The sequence below is a fragment of the Aplidium turbinatum genome, chromosome 13, assembly GCF_918807975.1.
Source record: "Aplidium turbinatum chromosome 13, kaAplTurb1.1, whole genome shotgun sequence".
NCBI classification, from domain to species: Eukaryota; Metazoa; Chordata; class Ascidiacea; order Aplousobranchia; family Polyclinidae; genus Aplidium; species Aplidium turbinatum.
In genome coordinates, this window is record NC_137484.1 from 15,548,598 (window position 1) to 15,570,877 (window position 22,280).

At 38.0% G+C, this 22,280-nt stretch overlaps 2 protein-coding genes and 1 pseudogene across 3 annotated transcripts in view; 2 read left to right on the forward strand and 1 right to left on the reverse strand.

Moving 5' to 3' along the window:
• LOC145782499 (serine/threonine-protein phosphatase PP1-gamma catalytic subunit A pseudogene) overlaps nt 1–8,249 on the forward strand; it is a 202,139-nt pseudogene extending 193,890 nt beyond the window's left edge. Inside the window, exon 2 of the transcript XR_014290840.1 lies at nt 5,397–8,249. The product of XR_014290840.1 is annotated as a serine/threonine-protein phosphatase PP1-gamma catalytic subunit A pseudogene (transcript). The remainder of the gene's footprint in view (nt 1–5,396) is intronic.
• Nucleotides 8,250–8,275: 26 nt separating this feature from the next.
• Nucleotides 8,276–13,974, forward strand: LOC145782497 (heme A synthase COX15-like). The gene is made up of 10 exons (XM_082594297.1): nt 8,276–8,439; nt 8,987–9,084; nt 9,182–9,295; nt 10,339–10,496; nt 11,318–11,504; nt 11,610–11,695; nt 12,016–12,182; nt 12,257–12,411; nt 12,864–12,980; nt 13,313–13,974. Exons 2-10 carry the CDS (start codon nt 8,998–9,000, stop codon nt 13,442–13,444), a joined length of 1,203 nt encoding a protein of 400 aa, XP_082450423.1. The 5' UTR covers nt 8,276–8,439; nt 8,987–8,997; the 3' UTR covers nt 13,445–13,974.
• A 268-nt stretch (nt 13,975–14,242) lies between these two features.
• Nucleotides 14,243–21,774, reverse strand: LOC145782018 (ADP-ribosylation factor-like protein 3). The gene is made up of 5 exons (XM_082593747.1): nt 21,668–21,774; nt 21,109–21,252; nt 19,872–20,039; nt 15,989–16,174; nt 14,243–15,062 (listed from the first exon to the last, which is right to left on the reverse strand). The coding sequence occupies exons 1-5, from the start codon at nt 21,668–21,670 to the stop codon at nt 15,009–15,011; spliced, it is 555 nt and encodes a 184-aa protein (XP_082449873.1). The 5' UTR covers nt 21,671–21,774; the 3' UTR covers nt 14,243–15,008.
• Nucleotides 21,775–22,280: the final 506 nt, after the last annotated feature.

The following is a 22,280-nucleotide window of genomic DNA, read 5'->3' on the forward strand; positions in this document are numbered from 1 at the left end:
ATTTAGCCATCAAAAGTGATACATCATAAGAAGCAATGGTTGTAGAAGACGAAGGCTTCACTAATTGAAACATGTTTTCTTGACGCTTACGCAGGTTTGATTTGAGATCATTGAGTAGGGCTCGCCGCGCCTCACCAGTGTATTTATCATAGCCAGTGACATGAAGAGTGCTGTAGTGTCGTTGTACATTGTACTCTTTCATAACAGATATCATTTCATTACAAATTAAACATAAAACTTATATGCGGATTTTTATAAATTTACCATTTTAAGGTTGTTTTTCTAGGGTCGGCTTATATGCGAGGATATACGGTAATTTTTAAAAGTTTTCTAGAAGAGGCGGCGGGCCGCATTGAAGGAGGTCGCGGGCCGCATGCGGCCCGTGGGCCAGGCTTTGGACAACCCTGGGCTAGGCTATAACTAACCTTTCTAAACCGGAAGGATACCACTAGCTTATAAGCTTATCATGCCTGACTGTACGTCGAAGCTCAGCGAACTTTGTCATTGCTACTCAAGTTCAACTGTAAATCAAACGGATTACCAGTGATGTAGGCGCATACAAAAAATATTGACGCCGTCAGCGCAAACGTTCGAAAAACCATACGCCGTATGCGTCAACGTAACTTGTAAAAAAAGTTGGCGGCATCAGCGTCAGCGCATACACTAGCGTAAACTCATTTTGTTGGCTAGGTGCCAAACATTCACACGGTATAAACCACTCGAAACAAACAAGTTTTATTTTGAATTTCCACGAAGAAACACAAGCATCTGAAAGTGTTCATCTGTCACTTTGCTATGTTTTGGTTCCAATATGTCTTTGCCCATGGCAAACATTCTTTCAACTGCAGCACTGGAAGGTATTGGCGTGTTGTAGCGAAAAAAAATACATTAAAAAGTATGCGTTGACGCTATGCGCTAAAAAACCGCAAAAGCTTTACAGTGTAGCCTCAAGCGCAAACTATCCAAAAAAATGTGGCCGCAAGCGTTAGCGTAAACAAAAAGTCTACGCCGCAAGTGTGCGGCGTAGAATTTGCGGCGTATACGTACATCTCTGCGGATTACCTAATTTTAACTAAAAGAATTGAGAACTAACTCACTCACGTCCAATTCCCAAAGTGGCGAAAATAGAAATCAAGCGACAGAAAGGCGAGAATGGGAAAGTGAGTGAGAGGGAGTTCCGGATAGCGAGTGACCACGGAAACCAGCTGATTGAAGATCATCGTTATTCCAGTCGTTTTTAGAATTTTTGAAAGGAAATGTTTACCTCAGAGTGTTATGCTTCTGACTATGCGTCTCACTATAATGTGACTATGTACGCATAAGTTTTGCTTATATATGTAACCTTGTGTGTTTTGTGACTTGTGATGTGTTTATGAATATGGGCCTGTCTTTTTAGTGCCTGATGCAAATAAATAAAAAATAATATTTTCTTTAAAATTGCTAAAAACAACAATTCCCTTTTTAAGATAAAATTTCCTTATGAAATTGTTAAAAATCCTTCTTATCTTAATTTCCTTTTTTATCCTTCAAAGCGTTGAAAAATTCCGATTTCGGGATAAAATCCTTCAAAGTGAAAGCACTGCAGGTGCAGGTGTGGGCAATTTTCGTTGTTAAGTCACATAAGGTGAAACAATGAAACATAAATTGTTGATTTTCTCGATTCAACAAAAGCTCACGAGTGGTTTTTACATAAAACGATAGAATTGTTGCGATTATTTAGTTGCATTCTCGCGGCTGGCTGGAGCGATTTTGCGCGGCTGAGGTTGTGATTTTTAGTGAATTGCGCGGCTGGAAGTTGAAGTGCGCGGGGGATTTATCCCCCGCACAGGCCAAACTTTCCAATGTGGTTGCTGGGGAATTATTCCATTCATTAGATGCTGCTGAATGGAGAGCAGTCCTTGTCGAACCAGTGCCGTTTGATCTTAAAGCTTTATTCCAGAAGTCACGCTCTAACCAACTGAGCTGTTGAGACGGCTTGCCATATGTACGGTAGGCTACTATACTATCTAATAGCTTAGATTTTAGAGTAGCAGTGCCGAAAGTGCCACCTGTGGGCTGCATGTGGTCCCTGGCTGGGGTCTAGAATATAGCATTTTAAAGCTTAGGCTGAATTTTAAGGAAAAATTGTTATTGCAGCCTTCAAAGACCACATAGTGTGGCATGTGGCTGCAAAACTTTGTACACCTCTGTTTTGAGAGTACTATTGACTGACATTATTCTTCTAAATCGAGTGTCACATGCTCAAATCCACGGGTGTCTCAAAATCCATGATCTGACACGATCTTTCTTTTCTGCTGGTCACGCTTCTGATGTTGAGAGGAGCCATTCTAGACAAAAGGTGTAGCGACGTGATGTTAGTTGGTTTGAGACAGCCTGTAATCACACGGCAGCTTTAGTTCAATATGGGGTCAATTTTCTTGGCATGTGCCAAGCGTTCCCAAACTGAGCAGGCATATTCTGTAGCTAAATAGCATAAGGCTTAAGCAGTTAACCGTATTGTATCCAGAAGGGCATCCCAATCAGAGTTTCCTGGTTTCTGTGAGATATTATATCGACTTGACTTGGATGAATCTATTTTTACGTCATTGTGGTACTGCAGCAATGCAAGAATAATAGGCTACAGGCCAGGGGTTGCCTGTAACATTGGTGAACCTGCAGCACCCCCCAAAAAAATCAAATGTTTAAATTGTTTTTTCAAAATAAATGTAGCTCAATTAACACACTATTTAGCAGTATATTGTGTTACAAACTTGAAACATAAATAGGCCTAGGTCAATTGAAATAATTGTTTGTTTCATTTTCTTAACAAACATTTATTTTACTGTTGCAAGCTCATATGCTTCCCAAAAATCTTTGTTGTATATATGCAACATAGGGTGCTATGGGGAATGTAAGATTGAAAACAGGATCAAAAAGTTCACTCAAAAATCTTCAATGTCCTAAAACCAATTCTACATTGAGTGGATAGAAAACATTGCCAAATTTAAAACCTACTTTTGAATATATAGTTTTCTCTTCAATGGATCATATTAAAGGACTGTAAACATTGCCATGTGGCACCTATTTGAGCACTTGATGAGAGCAATACTCAGTCGCTCGGTTGGAACATTGATTATATGAAGTAGAGACGAAATCGGTTAATCGTATCACCTATTTGCCAGATTGGGCGTAATTGTTGAGAAGATATCTGTGCTGACTAGTATGCAACACACATTACAACTGATACATACGTCTTACAACTGATTACAATTCTTGTTAAACTTTAAAGAGTTTACTAGTTCTGTGTCTGTGTTACATAACACTATGCTGTATTGTCAGCGTTGGTACCATCCAGCAAAACTGGTTCTTTTTACATTGATTCATCATCTGCAGATGTTGAATCAATGTAAAAAAGACCAGCTTTGCTGACTGGAGAGCATGTACAATCTAAGCATTTTTCTGCAAACTGCAGCAATCGAATTTCTTCATCTCACCAATATCTGTGGCGTTCACAACTCTAACTTTTACCACTGAAGTTTTTGTTTCAAGCGTGCTATTTTTAGCTCGGTACCTGCTGTGTAGTTTTTAAGTATGGAACGTTGGCTATTGATGTTGTTGCGATGGTTGTTCAAGAGCTTTTCCCGTCCCTTTCATATCTGTGAAATTTGCGCCTGTCTCACATCAAATTTTGCTGCAACAACTCTCTGCGGAGTTTTCTTCTCTAACTCTTTGATAACAATTACTCTTTCAGCTAAAGACAGATCTTTTCGTTTTACAGATTTGCTTGACATGTTGACTTAACAAAGCAGATCGCCAAATGATTTTTCAAAAGTTGTTTAGATTTATCATTACAGTACTAAAAATGTGTTTTTCCTGTCCAAACTGTTGTTGCTTCAATGTTTGTTTCATGCTTCATTGGGAAGTGTGGTTATTTCTTTTGTCTTTTCTTCTGTTTTAGTGAACCCCAGTTGTACGAAAATTGGTTATTTGCAGTGCGATGTCTAGCACATAAGATTATTCCCTGGGATTACAGACACTTGTCTTTGTTTGGATCACATGCGTCTGTCTCACCTTTGCTTCATTTCGCCTTTGAACATTGTAGATTATCGGTATGCGAAGCAAAAAAGAGACATTCTCTTTTCACTTATGGGTACAATTATATCATTAAATGAATGAAGTATATGCAAACGAGAAGCAAATCCTCATACTATTATCTATATGCTGAACCAATGGTTTTACTTAACATTAGATTGGATTTGGTTTGGGATTTCATATCTTGATGTAAATAAACGATTGATATGTTTAAGCAGTATACTATTAAACGATTTCGTCTGTACTGTATTACCAAAGGCTGGAAGTTTCGACCAAAGTTGCAATTCTCTAGCCGGAGGATTTGACCTCTGGCAAAAAAGTTGCATTGGGTGCATCACTATAGCTAAGTAGTAATACATAAGACTACATCAGGACTAGCCAAATTGGTCTGATTCAGTGGAAAGAAGAAGTTTCTATGAGCTCCGTTATTTTTTTTGTTGCAAATAATGTACTGTATATATAGCATCTATGTGCGAATTTGCAACCATTGACATACTTGCGTCTACTTCACAAATCTTCTGCAATACAAAATGTTTTGACAAAAAAAATTAACAATGCTTTGTTCTTTGAAATTTCAAGTGAAGCACCAGAATCATTGTAATACACAAGTAAAGCACAGGCTGTTTTTAAAAGTCGTAATCTATCAATCATGCTGCAAACTTGGAAACTTTCATGGACCCCTTGAAAACTCTTTGTGGACCCTGGGTGAGAATCGCTGCTTTATATCATATCACATCTGTTTATTTTGATATGATATGAACCAGAATGGCCCGTTTCGGTGAGTGCGATCCCTTAACGGGGGATTTTTTCAATTTTTTTTTAAATTATCGGGTATTGTAGCCTAATTATCATTGCCATTTTAGGGTTAGGGGTTAGGAGTTAGGGTTAGAAGTTAGGAACTCACCGAATCAGACTCACTGAATCGGACTCACCGCATAGTAGCAGACCCATATGAACAGCTATTGAGCAAATTGCAAACCTAGTACATGTTTACTTTAAAGCCTACTGAAAAAAGTGAACAAACACCCAAAAAGTGGTCACTGTATGTCACTAGTCAAAGTGTAGTGAAGGCCAATTAGATAAGATGACTACCGGTAGTCCGGTACTTGTTTTTGCTGCCATCTTGCAATATTTTGCTCCCCATGATATAAGCTAGTATCATGCATTAAGTTGTTTTAGCTTGTGTAATGTGTAGTTGTTGTGAGCTAAGGACAAAATGCTGACTAACTTGACTCTGAAGATTTTATTTGACTTGCAGGCTTTGATTAGAAATCCTTGTGATTAGAAAATTAAACTTTGATTAGGCTTTGATTAGAAAATTAAACAAAAATGGCTGATGCTGACAAATTCAATGTGGATAAAATCATTGGAAGTTTATTAGAAGTTCGAGGGTCAAGGCCTGGAAAAAGTGTTCAACTTACAGAGAATGAATTCAGAGGTCTTTGTCTCAAATCTAGAGAAATTTTCTTGAGTCAACCTATCTTACTGGAATTGGAAGCACCCTTGAAAATATGTGGAGATATTCATGGCCAGTATTATGATCTCTTGCGTTTGTTTGAATATGGCGGCTTTCCTCCAGAGTCAAATTACTTGTTCTTGGGTGACTATGTAGATAGAGGAAAGCAATCTTTGGAAACCATTGCTTTACTGTTGGCATACAAAGTAAAATATCCTGAAAACTTCTTTCTTCTACGTGGAAATCATGAGTGTGCCAGTATCAACAGAATTTATGGCTTTTATGATGAATGTAAACGTCGTTACAATATAAAACTATGGAAAACATTTACTGACTGTTTTAACTGCCTTCCTCTTGCTGCAATTATTGATGAAAAGATCTTTTGTTGTCATGGAGGCTTGTCGCCAGATCTTCAATCAATGGAACAGATTCGGCGCATCATGCGACCCACTGATGTTCCTGATCAAGGACTTCTTTGTGATCTTCTGTGGTCTGATCCTGATAAAGAAGTTTTCGGTTGGGGTGAAAATGACCGAGGTGTGTCATTCACATTTGGCTCAGAGGTAGTAGCAAAGTTTTTGCACAAGCACGACCTTGATCTGATTTGTAGAGCCCACCAAGTAGTTGAAGATGGTTATGAGTTCTTTGCAAAACGCCAAGTGGTTACATTGTTTTCTGCTCCTAATTACTGCGGAGAGTTTGATAATGCTGGAGCGATGATGAGTGTTGATGAAACGCTGATGTGTTCTTTCCAAATTCTGAAGCCAGCTGACAAAAAGAAGTTTCCTTACGGGGGTCTCAATACAGGTCGCCCAGTTACCCCTCCACGCAACAACGCAAATAAACAAAAACAAGGAAAAAAGTAAATTTGACTGAACTACGAGACTGATTTAGAAGTCATTTGTGTTGTTTGAAGCAAAGTACATTGAAAAATGACAATAGTCGGCCAAGCACTTTAAAGTTTCTTTTTTCTCCTTTTCATTAAAGGAATTTTTCATGTTTTTGAAAAGAAAACAAACAGTCTCAAAGATGTGACTTTGTGAAAAAAAAAAAGGTTTTCAGTCTGTGCTGTGATGTAATTTTTTTTATTGTGGTGATTTTATTCTAACACCAATGCCGGTTTGTAAACCTGTCAATCATTGCAAAGTAGATTGAAATTAGTAAATCGGAAAAGAATACCATTGGTCCTTTGAGATTTACTTTCTAGATTTTGATCAATTACCGTACTCTTTTTGAAATATGTTTAACTATAAATTGTGTTTTTGACTGTTACTCCTTTTTGTAACACTGAAGTTTTCAACTCCCACTCTAGCTCATAAATTAGTTTAACACTTAGCAGCATTTAGCGGGAGTGGAATTAGTAAGAATAAGTGTTGAAAGCGGCAGTCATCAGCTTTGCTTCTGAAAGATGCCTTTGTTTTTTTTAATGTTTTTGTGATTTATATCTAGCAGAGACATGTGAAATTGTTTGATAATTGTGTACAAACAAGAATTTGCATTTAAATCTTTTGCGCACGTATCGAGCATGTTTCAGTAACGTTTGAATGCAATGAACGTTGGATAACATGCAGATTGCAGACAACAATCTTCATTATCGAAAAGAAGTTTTTTATTTGAATGATGCAACATTTTGTGCTGTTGGTGGTTTATTGATTTTTTCGGCATATGTACTGATGGGGTGGGTTTGATCTGTTATCATTTGCATAAAAACAAAGTATTATCTAGTTTTAAAGGGAAAATTCATATCAGAGTCCTGAAAGCATCCTTTTTAAATTAAAAAAATTGATTTTGAAATGAAAAATCCTACTGCTTTCCAGTTCATTGCCAATATATAAACATGTTACTTGACTGACACATGTAATAGATGCGTTAAAAATGAGGATTGTTTTCACACCCCTTTGCTGCGGAGCACTTCATTTAGGTGCAGGCAGGTAGGTGCCTGCCAAACAGGTGTATACACTGAGGCGTCAGGATATATGTGCGGTGCACTGTTGCGCCCGGTTATTTAGGTACCTACTATTCCCAGTAAAGGTAATATGGCTTGGGTTACCTAATGATTACTGAACAAAGCCGTTCAAAGAAATTATTTTTCAAACTCAAAGTTGATTCGTATCAACAAATATATTGTAAGCTAAGCAATACTACTGAATAAATTGCTGTGAACATAGATTAGTCTATTAGCCTGAAGAGTGAAGACATGTTACATTCGTAGGCTACAAGATTTCTAGAAGTATGGGATGGGAAACTGTCTTAGAGTAGGCTGCGCTAAATAATAGTGCAGTCAGCATCACTTTCACAACGTTTAATAGCTCAAAACTTCAATTCATCAATACAATAATGTGTGAGAATTTAGACTGTCCAAAGCAGTTAAGCTACAGTACAAAATTCACTTTGCAACACAGCGGGGAGAACTGTTGCATCACCAAGCATTTCTGATAAATGATTATGAGTTTAATTTGACACACCGAATAGCACCTAAATATCCTGACGTTATAGTTTGTGCATTGCGCACCTTTTTGGCAGGTACCGAATTTTCTGCATCTAAAAGACGTGGACCTTTTTGTTGTGCCGGTGTGAATCTTTATGACTTGCTGCAGCAATTTTTTCGTCATTAAGACATTTTTTGTATGAATCATTTTCCACTGCACCCGTTTGGTTGCACTTTTTTCTGTTGTTGACTTGCTTATGACTCGTACATCAATAAAATGAATTCATCTTTAGATTTTCAGTTGGTAGTTTATTTAACTAGAGTTCGTGTATGATCTATTAAAGAGTCTGCTTTAAAGCAGACCAAAAAATTCGAAGAAATTTCGTGTTTGAAATTTCACAACTTGGTTTAAGCACAAGGTTCTAACATCCAACAACATTCAGCTCTTCACAACCAAGACAAATTCTTGCGTAAGAATATCGTTGTAAGTCAAGTTCGAAACTCTACAAGTTATTGTTGTTAAAGAAATAACTTAGTAGGTTTGATCTTGTTTTTTGTATCTATTAGTTTAGACCTGTGGTTATAAACTGTCGGTCTGTTAATTTATATTCAGTTGCTGTACATAGATTTTATCAATACGTGACTCGATGCAAAAACGTATTATGCTACAAAATTGGGATAGGATTAAATAAAATATATCACCTGTGGTAGATTCATATTGATCTAAAAACATTGGACAAAACTGTAGCTGTCTACAGTCACCAGCTCAATCAGAAATAATTTGCAATGAAGTGATTGGTATTTGATCCATCTCATCCTCCAATGATGACAACAGCTGTATCTTTGCTAACAATATTCAACAGATTCTTCTACGTCCCATTACATGCTTTGAAAGTTTGTGCAAATACTTACTGTTCCTTGTCAGTTAAAATTTTGGAAAAGTATAATTGCCTTTTGAGGTTGATGACCACACGAAATGATTGTCTATAACTGAATTATATTTCACGAAAAACACCGGTTCATCATTTCAGGTTGAAGAATTATGTCTCTCTGCAGCCGTTGGGCTCTCCAAAGGTTCTACCACATGAAAACTACTACTAGTTTTCATTCATCAGTTAAGCAAATCAAAGTGAGTAATGACAGGTCTGGTGATATTCCCAGATAGTGGAATTTAAACATTTTTCTGTGGATTACGTCAGAGTCTGAAACCAATTCCTGTTTTTCAGGCTGTTTCTCGCTCAATAGTCAGAAGGTCAACTACAACTGCTCAAGCTAATGCCTCCGTTAAACATAATTCTAAGAAAATAGTTGGATGGTGGTTGGCCGGTTGCTGTGGCATGGTATGTCGTCATTATTGTAAACGTAACAAACAACGTTCGAGGGTTACGTTAACAAACACCGATTGTTAAAGTACGGTGTTCAATTTCACCCGGTTATGACCAAGCAACAATTGTTCAACCCTCGAGTTGTATATTTAACCCGCGCGCTTCAAATCAGCTCTGTTTAACGGTTGTCTCTGATTTAAAAGCTATTGAAGTTTATCCTCAGAAGTTTCTCAAGCTGAAGATGTATAATGAACCCATGACCAAAATCAACCATACCATACAATTGACCTTGTTTTTTTTCTTGGTGAACCATTATCACTCATGCCTGCGCATAGATGGGTTTGCTTGTTTTTGATATTTGATTGAGGTTATAGATACCTTACTGTCAGTGTGCAAGAGCCCACGTAAGGAATGATAGTGACGATTGTAGGTCTAACTCTAACTGAAATGGTCACTGGTTTGCAAAGTTTAGTCACTGAAATCAATTTTTGAAAACAGATGTTAAAATTATCTGTCTATGGTATCCAGAATTATCTCTCTACCAAAGCTGTAAATTTAAAAAAAAGCGTTGGTATAGATTCTACTTTGTTGTCCTACGAACAATCCAATATGTTGAGGAGCTAGCCAAACGTTTCAGGAAAGGCTGTCAAATTAAAAGCTCCACAAATCAAAATCAAGTTGTCACACCAAAGTGGAGCTTTGTGTACTTAATCTGATTGGCGTATTTACTTTTTGCACTCGGCACAACGCAATTTGATTGGCGACAAGAGAGGCGTGATGTGTTTGCTTCTGTATCACTCCGCATCGGAGAAAAAACTTACAAACATAAAACTGTTGTGTTCACTGAAACTATCTCCACCTTTCCATTTAAAACATTTGACTTATGCGCGTTACAGAGCTATTGTATTTTTTCTTAAACGAAAATACAAAGAACTATCTTTCACTAAAGGTATTTGACGTTATGTGGTACCCGATCAGGATGAAAAGATGTCATTTGCTTCCGGAAGACGAAAATCCATACATTGGATCTTAACACGTCTTACATGATCTTGTTGCAGACCGTGGGTGCTGTGGTTATAGGCGGCGTGACGAGGCTAACTGAGTCTGGTCTGTCTATGGTGGACTGGCATCTTATAAAGGGAATTAAACCACCAACAACCAATGAAGAATGGATGAAAGAGTTTGAGAAATATCAGCAATATCCAGAATTTAAAATGTAAATATGACAAATTTGCTGTATTGTTAGTAAGTTACATTTTAAAAATGTAGTACTTCTGCGAATACGTAAAATTAGATACATTCAAATTAATAGGTACAAAAGGTATATTACGTATGCACAGTGTACACACGTGCATGATGTCATGCTCCTGTTGTCATATTGCGAACTTTGTTTCCTGTGTCGTTAAGTAGCACCCCAGCTAAAGGAAATGTAAATAGCGATGTTTCTTAGACGTGATGACGTCAAGATAATGATGCACCAGCAGTCCAACATTGATTGTCTCTGCTGCGTAATGAATTGAAGAATGAAATTGGATTTGTGAAGATATTTTAAAGCGTTTAATAATAATATTCTAGTCTGGCTCACAAAAGCGGTGATAGCCTGCGGTGTTATTCAATTCTCAGCGATGTTTTTCTTGATGTTGCAACGACTGACGAACCGAAGGCTGGTGGGAAGAATGTAAAGTTCTTTTATTGCGTTTTTAGTTGTTTTTTCCTCGCTCTCGTCTACGCTTTTATTATGTGAGGCATGCTTATATCTGCCTACTTGCATATAATATTCATATATAGCATGCCACTGCATGTTTATGCAATGTGCATTTATTTGGTGTTCGTCCGCCACTCACTTATAGGCCTATTTTCGAACATACCTGCGACTAATTCCATCCGTGTTATACGAAAAATTCTTTCCTAAGACTGTTTTGCAAGTTTTCGCTTTACAGTAAAACAATCAACTGTAGAGATGTGATATTTTATGAAGGTTTTATTTAGAACTGATCGCCATCTGATTGATATTATTTTTCATTTTCTCCTTTCTAGACTAAATCACAATATGACGTTGAATGAATTCAAGTTTATATGGCACATGGAGTATGGTCACAGAATGTGGGGAAGAATGATTGGACTTGCATTTTTTATTCCTCAAGCAATCTTTTGGAGAAAGGGGTGGCTAGATCGCGGTTTGAAAATACGGACGAGTCTATTTGGTTCACTGCTGGTTTTTCAAGTAAGGACTTGGTTTCTTATATCTACTTCATTCAAGTGTGCTTAAAACGATTTGAAATAGTCAAGTAGTTTACATAAAGTAAAAGCGACTACTGTTGGTCTACAGGGCCTTCTGGGTTGGTACATGGTAAAAAGCGGACTTCAACACGAGAAATTTCAGAAGAATGACGTTCCAAGGGTGAGCCAGTACAGGTAAGCTAGCACTGTGTTTACCCTCACCTTATTTTCGTCTTCATTTGAGCACGTTGCAGCGTCTTATTTATTGTCTCTAGCTTTTTCGTGACGTGACTGTGTCCGGCAGCCATCTGTCATTTTTACATTGGTTCAACGTGTAAAAATGATGAATTTTACTGTTAGGGTGTTTTGGTATTTATTGTATCTGTTGTGACGATCTGAAATGAGATTGAACTGAACTGACGTGTTCGTTGCGTTACTTTTTTTCTCTGCTCATGAAACTAACATTTATAATTAACTGTACCGGGTCTTCTGCAGTCATCATATATTTGTTTCAGATTAGCAGCTCATCTCGGATCAGCATTTCTGTTGTATACAGGAATGCTTTGGAGTTCGCTGACCCTTCTTTTGCCTGAGCGACCAATTGTTCACTCAAAAGCGGTCGGCAGATTACGGACTCTGGCTCTCAGCACAAAAGGATTAGTCTTCATTACTGCTCTATCTGGTTTGTAGGCTATTTCTTGACGTTGTAATCACACCCGAAGAACTCTCTTCCTGAACAGCTGATTTTATCTACAGGAGCTTTTGTAGCTGGGTTAGACGCTGGTCTGACATATAACTCGTATCCGAAGATGGCGGGAAGGTGGATTCCAAGCGATGTTTTATCAGTATCACCAAAATGGAAGAATTTCTTTGAAAATCCGACAACTGTTCAGTTCGACCACCGACTACTGGTAAGAGTTTTTTTCTCGTGTTTATTTCGACAACTTGTTTTGCTAAGACGAATATTGGTGTGCTCTCACCGCACGAGAGAACACAGTCCTTGAAGCCGCCCTCTCGCGGTCTGCCTGTATGTATGTGTTCAATAAACAGATCTCATTATGTAATTTCTTTTGAATCCGTACTAGTAGCTGATTTTTTTTTATTCATACGATTTTTTTCGTTTTGTCTGTCGCATCCTTTTTCTCTTTTAATCCGACCTTGTTAGCATCTTCCTTCACCTGTTTTTTTTTTTTGGAGGTCCATGTTTTCTCTTCCCACCCAATGTCTTTCAGATGGAACTTCTTTTCTCTTACTTATTCCATTTACCATTGCATTCTTGTCCTTACTCCTCACCAATTTGGAAACATCATAATATTTTGCACAACCTAAGAAATCACTTTCTTACTGCCATGAACGATTTTAGGGTCACGCTTCGCTAGCTTTTGTGACGTGTACATGGTGGATGGCGCGAAAAACTCCTGGTTTACACAGCCGAGCCTTACTTGCTTCGAATATGATGATGGCGATGGGTCTTCTGCAGGTAGTTTAGGCTATGTTGGGTTTAACAACTATAGTTTTACTTAGTTTACATGCCCATACAAATGTTTTACTGGTTACTGTAACAAAAACGTTTTTTCGCAAACAAAGTACAGTAGAACTCGGTTAATCCGGATTCGATTTGACCGGCGATTCCATCCGGATTGGGCGAAGATCCGGATTAACCGATGACGGTTCTATCAAGACTTGTTCATTTGTACTTCCAGTTTTATCCGGATTAGGCAAAGATCCGGATTAACCGAGTTCTACTGTATTTAATACTATTTAATGCCCAGTTCAAGATTATGACAATAAATTTAACTGTGTTTGTATCAGGTTGCGCTGGGAATTACTACTCTCCTTACTTACGTTCCCACGGCAACGGCTGCCATGCACCAATCAGGATCGTTGACTCTGCTTTCGTTTGCGTTGTGGCTTACGCACGAACTCCGAAGGTTGCCGAAGTGACGTTCTTATTATCGCAGCGTTTTTATCTGTCTGTACATTTGTTCTTCATGACGTTGCATGGAAGTTATTATCAGCAGAGCGTGTCTGGGTTTCGAATATGTCATCAGCTTTGAAACTTTTTAGACACTTTTTATATCCTATTCGAAACTATCGTGACGTATCAAGATGGCTACACTACTTAGGCGACAAATATCCGCACGTAGGCTATTGTGTTCTTTCTACATAAATTCATTCATTTATTGGTCAAACATCATGCTATAACGTCAATAAGACACACATAGGCTACTAATGACAATAATTGCTTTTAGAGTGAATGGTAGGCCGACAAATTACAATATTCCTGTGCACGTACTTCAGTCAGATTGCTCTAACCCCCGGAAAGAAGTCGTTTACAGAACTTAAAGCTTTTTTGACACAAGTTAGAAGCTCATGACTGTTTTTTTTTAAATAAATTAGATTCTGTTGGTTATAAAGTACATCAAATGTTATAATAAATAAACTTTCTTGGCCCCATAAGTGGCAACACATCATGAGTGTATTTAATTCGATTCCCATCGCTATTGACAGGAGGTACTTTTGGACCCGGGGTGAATTTAGGAGCCCGTAATCTTGAGAACACACCACGTATTCTTTGGATATAGTGTCTTTTTCTTGGAAGTGTCTGGTTTGTGAGTCGAAGATGTCATTGGTACTGGGCCCAAATTATCTTCTCAATGGCCCCGGCTACCAGTCACCAGACATGACGTGTCGAAGTGTAGTTGTGACAAGATTAAGATGTAAACATTGACACTGCAAGACTCAAAGATCCGAAAAATCTTTTTATTTCAATAAGATACACTCTTAAGTGAAGCGACACAAAACCTACTGACAAAGAACAGTTGCAACATTTCTTCATAAAATATATGAGAAAACGAAATGTTTCTAATACAAATATAGACAGCCGCTCTGACAAAACCGGAACATCGAAATAACGATTTGTATCGGTCGGACACTCCGGCAGTAATTACGAAAAATTGTGCATCACACTTTACGCCATTGTAATTAGTAGAAAACGTTACAAAAGTTTTAATTGGCGAAAGGAGCCAAACTTATTCATCAGTTTAAACTTTAAAGGATCACAGTGCCAGTTGATAAAGTGTACAGCACCGTTTGTTGGAGCGTGTGCTCTCAGTCAGCAAATCAGTTTTATTTACATGGATCCAACGTTTGCAGACGTTGAATCAAAGTTAAAAAAAGACTGATTTGCCGGCTGGCTGCAGACTAGAACCGTTGGTCAACAACAATAAAACATTTACACGACCAAAGTTTGAGCACAATTCGTTTGTGCTTGCATGATTCATAGCACGTGTTGCTGGCTTGAAAATCGATCACATCAACTACAGCACTTGGAAAGTTTAATACTTTGATCGTACAGAATTCGAAAAGTGTAACTTGTCTATCACGGTATCGTGCAAAAAGAAATTAAGTAAAACACAATGATCTAACATTAGAAAACTGGTACAAGTTTTCTTTACAAAATATCTATCTATGGAACGCCGCAAGATTGACACAAGTCTTTGACATCTCATTTTTTCTTTGATTTTGAAGCAACTGTTTTCATAACCCATTCCATGCCGTCCTGATAAAGACACAATTCATTTAACCGGGTCTGGAGTGTAATCGTCTGTATTTGCCTGTCCGCCCCGTTAGCTCAGTGGCTGAGCACCCGACTCGAGATCAAGCAGCGCTGGTTCGGCTCTCGGGGCGTGCACTTGACCGACGCATTTCCGGGCTGCTCCCCATTCAGCAGCATCTAGTGGATGGAATAATTCCCCGGCACCAACAATCGGAAACTTCACTCTGTCAATCTCGGTAACCGGCCCTGCTTCAAAAGCCTCTACAAGTATGCGAAACTACCAGCAACAACCTATCAAGGCTTTGTCAGTCAGAGGATAAACATTCCAAACCAACCATTCATTACAAGCCCTGTTGCAGTTGGTTTGCTCTAATGAATGCTACCTGATGTGCTATCATTAGCCAGGTGTGTAAGAGCTGAGATTAAAGGATACCCAATATCTTTCTTAATCGTGCTATTGTTTATTATTACTTTTATGCTTAGGGATGTCATATCTCACATTCCGTTATTTGAAAAGCGGTATTCTTGTGATAGGCTTACAATGCTGATGTACAGTAACAAAAATGGAAAAAAGAGAAAATCAGAAAATATCGACATTCGTAAAAGCTATTTTTTCTTGGACCGGTGTGGTCTGATTAACTAGGTTAGAGTTTATTTCAGATCAAATCCAGCTCATCGTTTCGCTCAAACAAAGGTCCTTATGATCATCCCTAAGCTCACAGGCACAGCGATTCGGCCATCATTCGAGGAAAGAATTTAACCGTTTTATCAACGAAAGGGTGCAAAATTCTATGAATTTTATTTTTGCAGCGTAAAAACACCGCAGAATATATCGAAGGATAGAGCTGTGAGACTCAATGATGTGCGGAATGCTTCAGCAGTGTAAAACCATTAGCGCCTGTATTTATTTCTGCAAACATTTCACTTACTTGTACACCCTCATTCTTCATGGCAGAGCAAGCTTGTATTTGCCAAGTCCTGCCGCGTATGGTGTGGAGGGAGAGAGCATTGGCGATTTCCGCAGCGGGGGCTGCCTGCAGGAGATCCTGTTTGTTGGCAAACACCAACAATGGAACTCCGCTTAACTTGTCATCAACAAGAAGCTCCTCCAACTCCTGAAGCACAACGGAAGATTTAACAATGTTTGATTATAACCGCAGATAATTTTCCGAAACCGTGTTATTCCAGCGTAAAGAACTAGAGGCGCCCAAAACGAAATTCTTTACTAAAAAACTTTGCTTTCAAACAAAAAAGAATTGGTCAAAAGAAAAACAGTCTTCTTTTCAAAAGTCCTACAAACAACACCTGTTGTTGCAATCTTGTCAAAATAAAGACAATGTGCCACGTACATATGAAACTGAATGTATGAAAGCACTCATATGTACTCATGTCAGGGGCGGGCGGATGCCCCCTGCCCTCATTTTTTCTGTGGATGGGGGGGCAGTGGTGCCCTTTTAAGGTCATGTAAACTACCGCACATTTTGCTATATAACAACTTCTGCTATTCGCTTTTAGCCTAATTGTAATCTTTCATTATTGCCTTAAAATAATATTCACAACACAAAAGTCTGTATCACAGTAGGTTACATCATTATAACACAGCATGATGCCCTTTCGTGCCATTGTTCTTTGTATACCGGACACTTATTATGTTATCACTCGAGAATGAGCTGATAGATGAGTATTATTGCTATATTTTAAAACTTAAAAAAATGGCCTTTCAGCAACAAAAGTGCCTTTTTTCATAATCCTGCCACCCCAGTCAAAAGTCGTTCCGGCGCCCCTGACGTTTGTCGCTAACTGCATTTCCGACCCATGAATGTTAATGGGATAAAGATGCTACAGTACAATGAACAGATGGAGTCATAAAAAAGAACTGGATTCATTCGAGTGGAAGGCCCAATAGATGATGGCGGGCCTACGTCGACAGCGTCATGGTGATTCTCAGCATCACAAAGAAGCTGGTCAGCGATTGCAAAAGTTGAAACCTACCACCAGGCCCGGATTTAGGGGGGGCAGAGGGTGAAGTTGCTCCGGTTTTTCGAATCGAGGGCGTGAAAAACTTTTTTGCTCAGGGGTCCCCCGATCTAAAAGTGCCCTGGGCCCCCATCAGTTAAACCCGCCCCTGCCTACCACAGCGACAACAAACAGAAGAAGCTTGCAAAAAAAAAAGAGTTTTCGTTATTTTATTGCCATACTACTTTTCTAAAAAGTATACCTTATATATTACCAATTGACAAGAAACAAAGAAACTGATAAGCTTGCAACCCAAAGCAAGGGTTGGAAGTCGAAACCTACTACAGGGACCCCAAATGGGATAAACTCAGACAAAGAAGCTTTGTTCAATTCTCATACCATGTTCTCAAAAGTTATGAACTTTGTACCGGTACATTGGTTGGTTGCTTTTGAATCTTTATCCTAGGACTGACAAAGCAATTATCTAGGGCAGGGTTTCCCAAACTTTTTGGGCAAAGGACCCCTATTTGTCAAAGTGTTTTTTCGCGGACCCCAATCTTATGTCGCATCAATTTTCCGCCTAACCAGCGATAAATGTTAATACAAATAAAAATAAGTAACACTGAATCATGTTTATTAATCGAAATGACAACATCAATGGGATGGATGTGATTGCTTCTTACTGCACAGCTTGTCAATTCTTGGAGCAATTTGTGACAAGCAAACTCGCAATTCAGAGTCTACGATAAGTCTGGACCGGTATTTTGTCTTCATATTTGTAAGAGCTGAAAATGCTGTCTCACACATGTAGGTAGTGGCAAAAGGTAATAACATTTGGGTAGCCTTTTGTGAGAGCAGTGGATATTCCTTCTCAACACTTAACCAGAAAGATGCAAGAGGTTTTTGATTGAAACTAATCATTAAAGTTCGGTCAGATGACAATTCAGCCAATTCTTCTTCTTTGCGTCCTGACAGATCAGTTTTTGCAACAACAAAAGGGTTTAAAATCCAGTCAAAATTCTCATATGTCTCTTTTAAAAAGTACTTTGTAAAATGTACAGAAAGCAATTCCAAATGTTGTTGAATGTCAGAGAAAATCAAATCTGTATTTATTAAAGGTTTGTTGGCAATGTAGTCACACAGAACAGGAAACATATCCACAACATTTTCATTTATTCTCGTTTTCCATATGTTAAGTTTGTTTGTGAATGCTGTTATTTTGTTTTGACTGAGTAAAATGTTCGCATAAGATACTCGCTTCAAAAATTTATCCATAAGATTTGAACTATAACACTAAAATTTAAAAACAGAAAAAAATATCCGTGCCAGTCAGGATATTAGAAAAATCGCAGAGGTGGCACTGCAGCTGACTACCGGTACATGTTTGACAAATTTATTTCTGCACAAACTTTTGCAACAGGCTATCGCTTAGCCTCAATTGTTGTAGGCCTACTGACTTTGTAGACTACCGGAGAAAAAGCTGCGCAGAAATATATTTGTAAAAAATGTTGTCAGCTGCAGTGCCACCTTTGCCATTCTACTAAAAGTTAACACAAATGAATTATCTGATAACTTCGATTCGTTACTATTCTATCGTCCCTTCTCTACTGCTACTCTTATACCTAAACACCGCCCCTTCGCATTGGGTTATTTCTATGTTTTTATCGATTATTTTTATTTTATTTTGAATTATTAAGCTAGGCCTAAGGCCAATTCGAACAAAAATTGAAACTTCAGAACTTCATAACCTTACCACCTATGGGGTTATCTATTTTAATGCTCGGACAGCATAGACCTACAGGTAGCTAACCGAAAAACAGTTTAGCCTTGTAGCTATATAGCAAACATTCCCGACTGCTATACACCGTACGTTGAATTGTTGCATCATAGACGCCGAATGCAATTTTTAAGGTAGAGCAATTACCAAGACGTACTAATTCATTTCAAATATTTAAGATTGACACGGCCTAACATTCATTAAATAATTCATTTTAGTTACAAATCACGGCGGCATTCATCTGCGACAATGGAAGTACGGTACCGTACAATGTCAAGCCTGTTTTCGCCATTTTGTCATATCGTCAGGGACCCCCTGTGCAGTCTTTGCGGACCCCCAGGGGTCCGCGGACCCCACTTTGGGAAACCCTGATCTAGGGGATTCCTGGTAGTTTCACATACTTGTAGAGGCTTTTGACACAGGGCCAGTAACCGAGTGAAGTTTCCGATAGTTGAAGTCTTGGGAATTTTCCACCCATTAGGTGCAGCTGAATGAAGAGCACTCCTTGATTGACTGAATCATCATCTTCGGACTGGGAAAGCTTCTTGCAGAGGTTAATCCTGGCAGTTTCGCATACTTGTAGAGGCTTTGAAGCACTGACGCAGGCCCGGTCACCGAGATTGGCAAAGTGAAGTTTCCGATTGTTGAAGTCTTGTTGCTTCCATCCATTGTCTTGTCAGCTTCCATCCATTGTCTTGTCTTGTCAGCTTCCATCCATTAGATGCCGCTGAATGGAGATGGAGAGCAGTCCTTAAAACGTGCGTTGCTCAAGCGCACGCCTTGAGAGTCGAACCAGCGCCGCTGGATCTTGAAGCTTCTTCGTTCCAAAAGTGACGCGCTAACCAATTGAGCTATCGGGGCGGACAAGACCTTAGAATGCGTTGCTCAAGCGCACACCCCGAGAGTCGAACCAGGGGCGCTTGTTCTTGAATTTTCTTCTTTCAGGAAGTCACGTGCTAACTAACTGAGCTATCAGGGCGGACATTACCTTGACAAGAAACCTCTATGAGAGACAAAATGGTAACAAGAGAGAACATATCTTCATTTACAAATGTATAATAGTACAAGTACGATCATACCGAGCCCGTTTCCTCCATTCTTTTACGGTCTGTGCTGTCGATGACATAAATGAGAACATCGCTATTTTCGAAATAGTTTCTCCAGTATGGTCGGATTCTGCGCTGTCCACCAATGTCCCAGACGTTCAGCTTGAAGCCTTGAGTATTGACACTTTTAATATTGAAACCCTGTAATAAATTTATATTAACATATTTTATCTCCTCTACACAAGACTCCATTAACTTATGCCGCCAAACAGGTACAAATTGCATCTCAAGTTTATAGTTACCACTTGAAACCAAACATGTCCAGTTATTTGTATGTATTTTGGATAACAGCACGATAACAGGAATAGAAAATGCGTCATTATAGGGCAATTTTTGTCACTAAAGTTACTTTTTTTTAGTTGCACCAATTAACAAAAAAAATGTAGAACCAAAATTTCATGGTTGTGGGGTCAATATTTAAGAAGTTATAAAGTTACCAAAAGTCACTTTTTGTGTTTTTAGGTTACTTTTCATTTGTTAGGTCACTTTATTTTGCATACTTTTTTGCCTAATTTTCCTATTTATTTATCTTTCATTTATCTACTGTAGAGATAAATTTACATTCTATGTAATGCCAAGGCTTTTAATATATCTTCTATTTAGCTATGGTATGGATTTTAGGTTTGCACGAGTCTATGCCTGTTCGTATTGCGTGTATTCCCGAAAACTAGTAAAGCATTTTTTTTTGATGAAGCAAATTGTGTTACCTAACTGTATTTAGCCACTTATTTTCCCTGCAACAGCTGAAGTCTTTGATTAACAAAAACTTCCTGCCAGAGAATGTAAAACATTACATATATGTATAATTTCAATGTGTAATTTTAATTCGAGCACAAATTGAATCTATTTTAGATGCTCTTTTACGTTGAAATGCTGCTATTTCTTTCGCCCTATTATGTTTGGTGAATAAAGTTACTTTTTGGTTACTTTTTCGCAAAATTAAAGTTACATTTTTGAGTTTTTAGGTTACAAAAAAATTGCCCTATATAGAATTCCTCAGTAAAAAAATGCAATATCGGCATTGTAAGAAAATAGTGATATTTAAGGAGATTTATCGACTTTTTGCGATTGTGACAGAAGAGTTTCTTTTACATAAAATGACAGAGGTTAAAAAAATTGGCTATCTGAATCTTTAACTCAGTAGTGTCCAAGAGCATTTGAGTAAGACGTCTGATTTAATTGCCTAATTGACATAGCCCATATATAATACCTGAGTTGGTGTAATCTGGTGCACTTCCTCTGATGCCAAAGTCTTTAGAATGGTAGTTTTTCCTGCATTATCTAAACCTAAAAGCAAAATTCGAAGTTCTCGATGATGATCTGACTTCAACTTTCGCAGAAGGCTCAACAAACCCTGAAACCATATGAAAATGTGATTTGCCAATTATAGTATTTTTCATCTACTACAATCTATCATCCCTATGTTCAAAACAATTTGACTTGATTCTGTTTGATCCCACTTTCTGTTGTTAGTAAAGCTTTATACCGCACCACATCTAACATCACCATTCAAACCCAAATCTAATTTGAAGACAAAACCAATGCTTGGACACGAGCTGGAGCCAATGACAATACCACACCAGTATATCATTTTACAATAGGTACACATATGAAATACAAGCGGAAATACTAATTTCTCACAAACACAAAAAGCACTGTGATTGCCGTAATAAACATTACAAATTAACCAAAATGCGAGCACAGATTTACAAAGTCTTTGAAACAATAGCAATGTCTTTAGTAGATGCATTATAGCTAAAGACACTTACCATATTCACTTTTATGCTTTGAAAAAGATCTTGTTAACAGCGTATGATCACTCACGTTATGGTAAAACTTCAAACTCTAAATTTGTTTCTAAAAAACAAGATACCACTATTAAATCAAACAACTGTTATTTGGATAGCCTACTTGCTAAGGTGGTCCTATACTCGTTGTATTAAAAACCTCTAATCATTTCATTTTGACAATAAATGTTAAGCATGAGTCCATAGAAACAGCGACCTTAGGTACCGTACTTCATTTCATAAGTTTCTGACTGGTAGTTTGTGTGATGCTGCCTCGCCTGTAGCATTTACAGTTCAGTGTCTGTTTGGTGGTAATAGCTATACACCGATTCTGTAAAGTTTTTGATGTTTTCAAATGAGCTTAGAGCACTGTCTACAAGATACTGTAAGCTTCTTACTTTTAGACTTATGATGTTAGTTTATTGCCGAATTAACCAGATTTGAATTTTGAAATGCTCATAATTTGGATTTGAACATGGATTTAAAAAATAGAAACTATCTGTATAGCCTATACTAAATGCATTAAACACCTGCTGAACAATAGCAAGTGTAATAAAACCATTTGAACAATTCAATTCAATTTATTTTTTGCTGC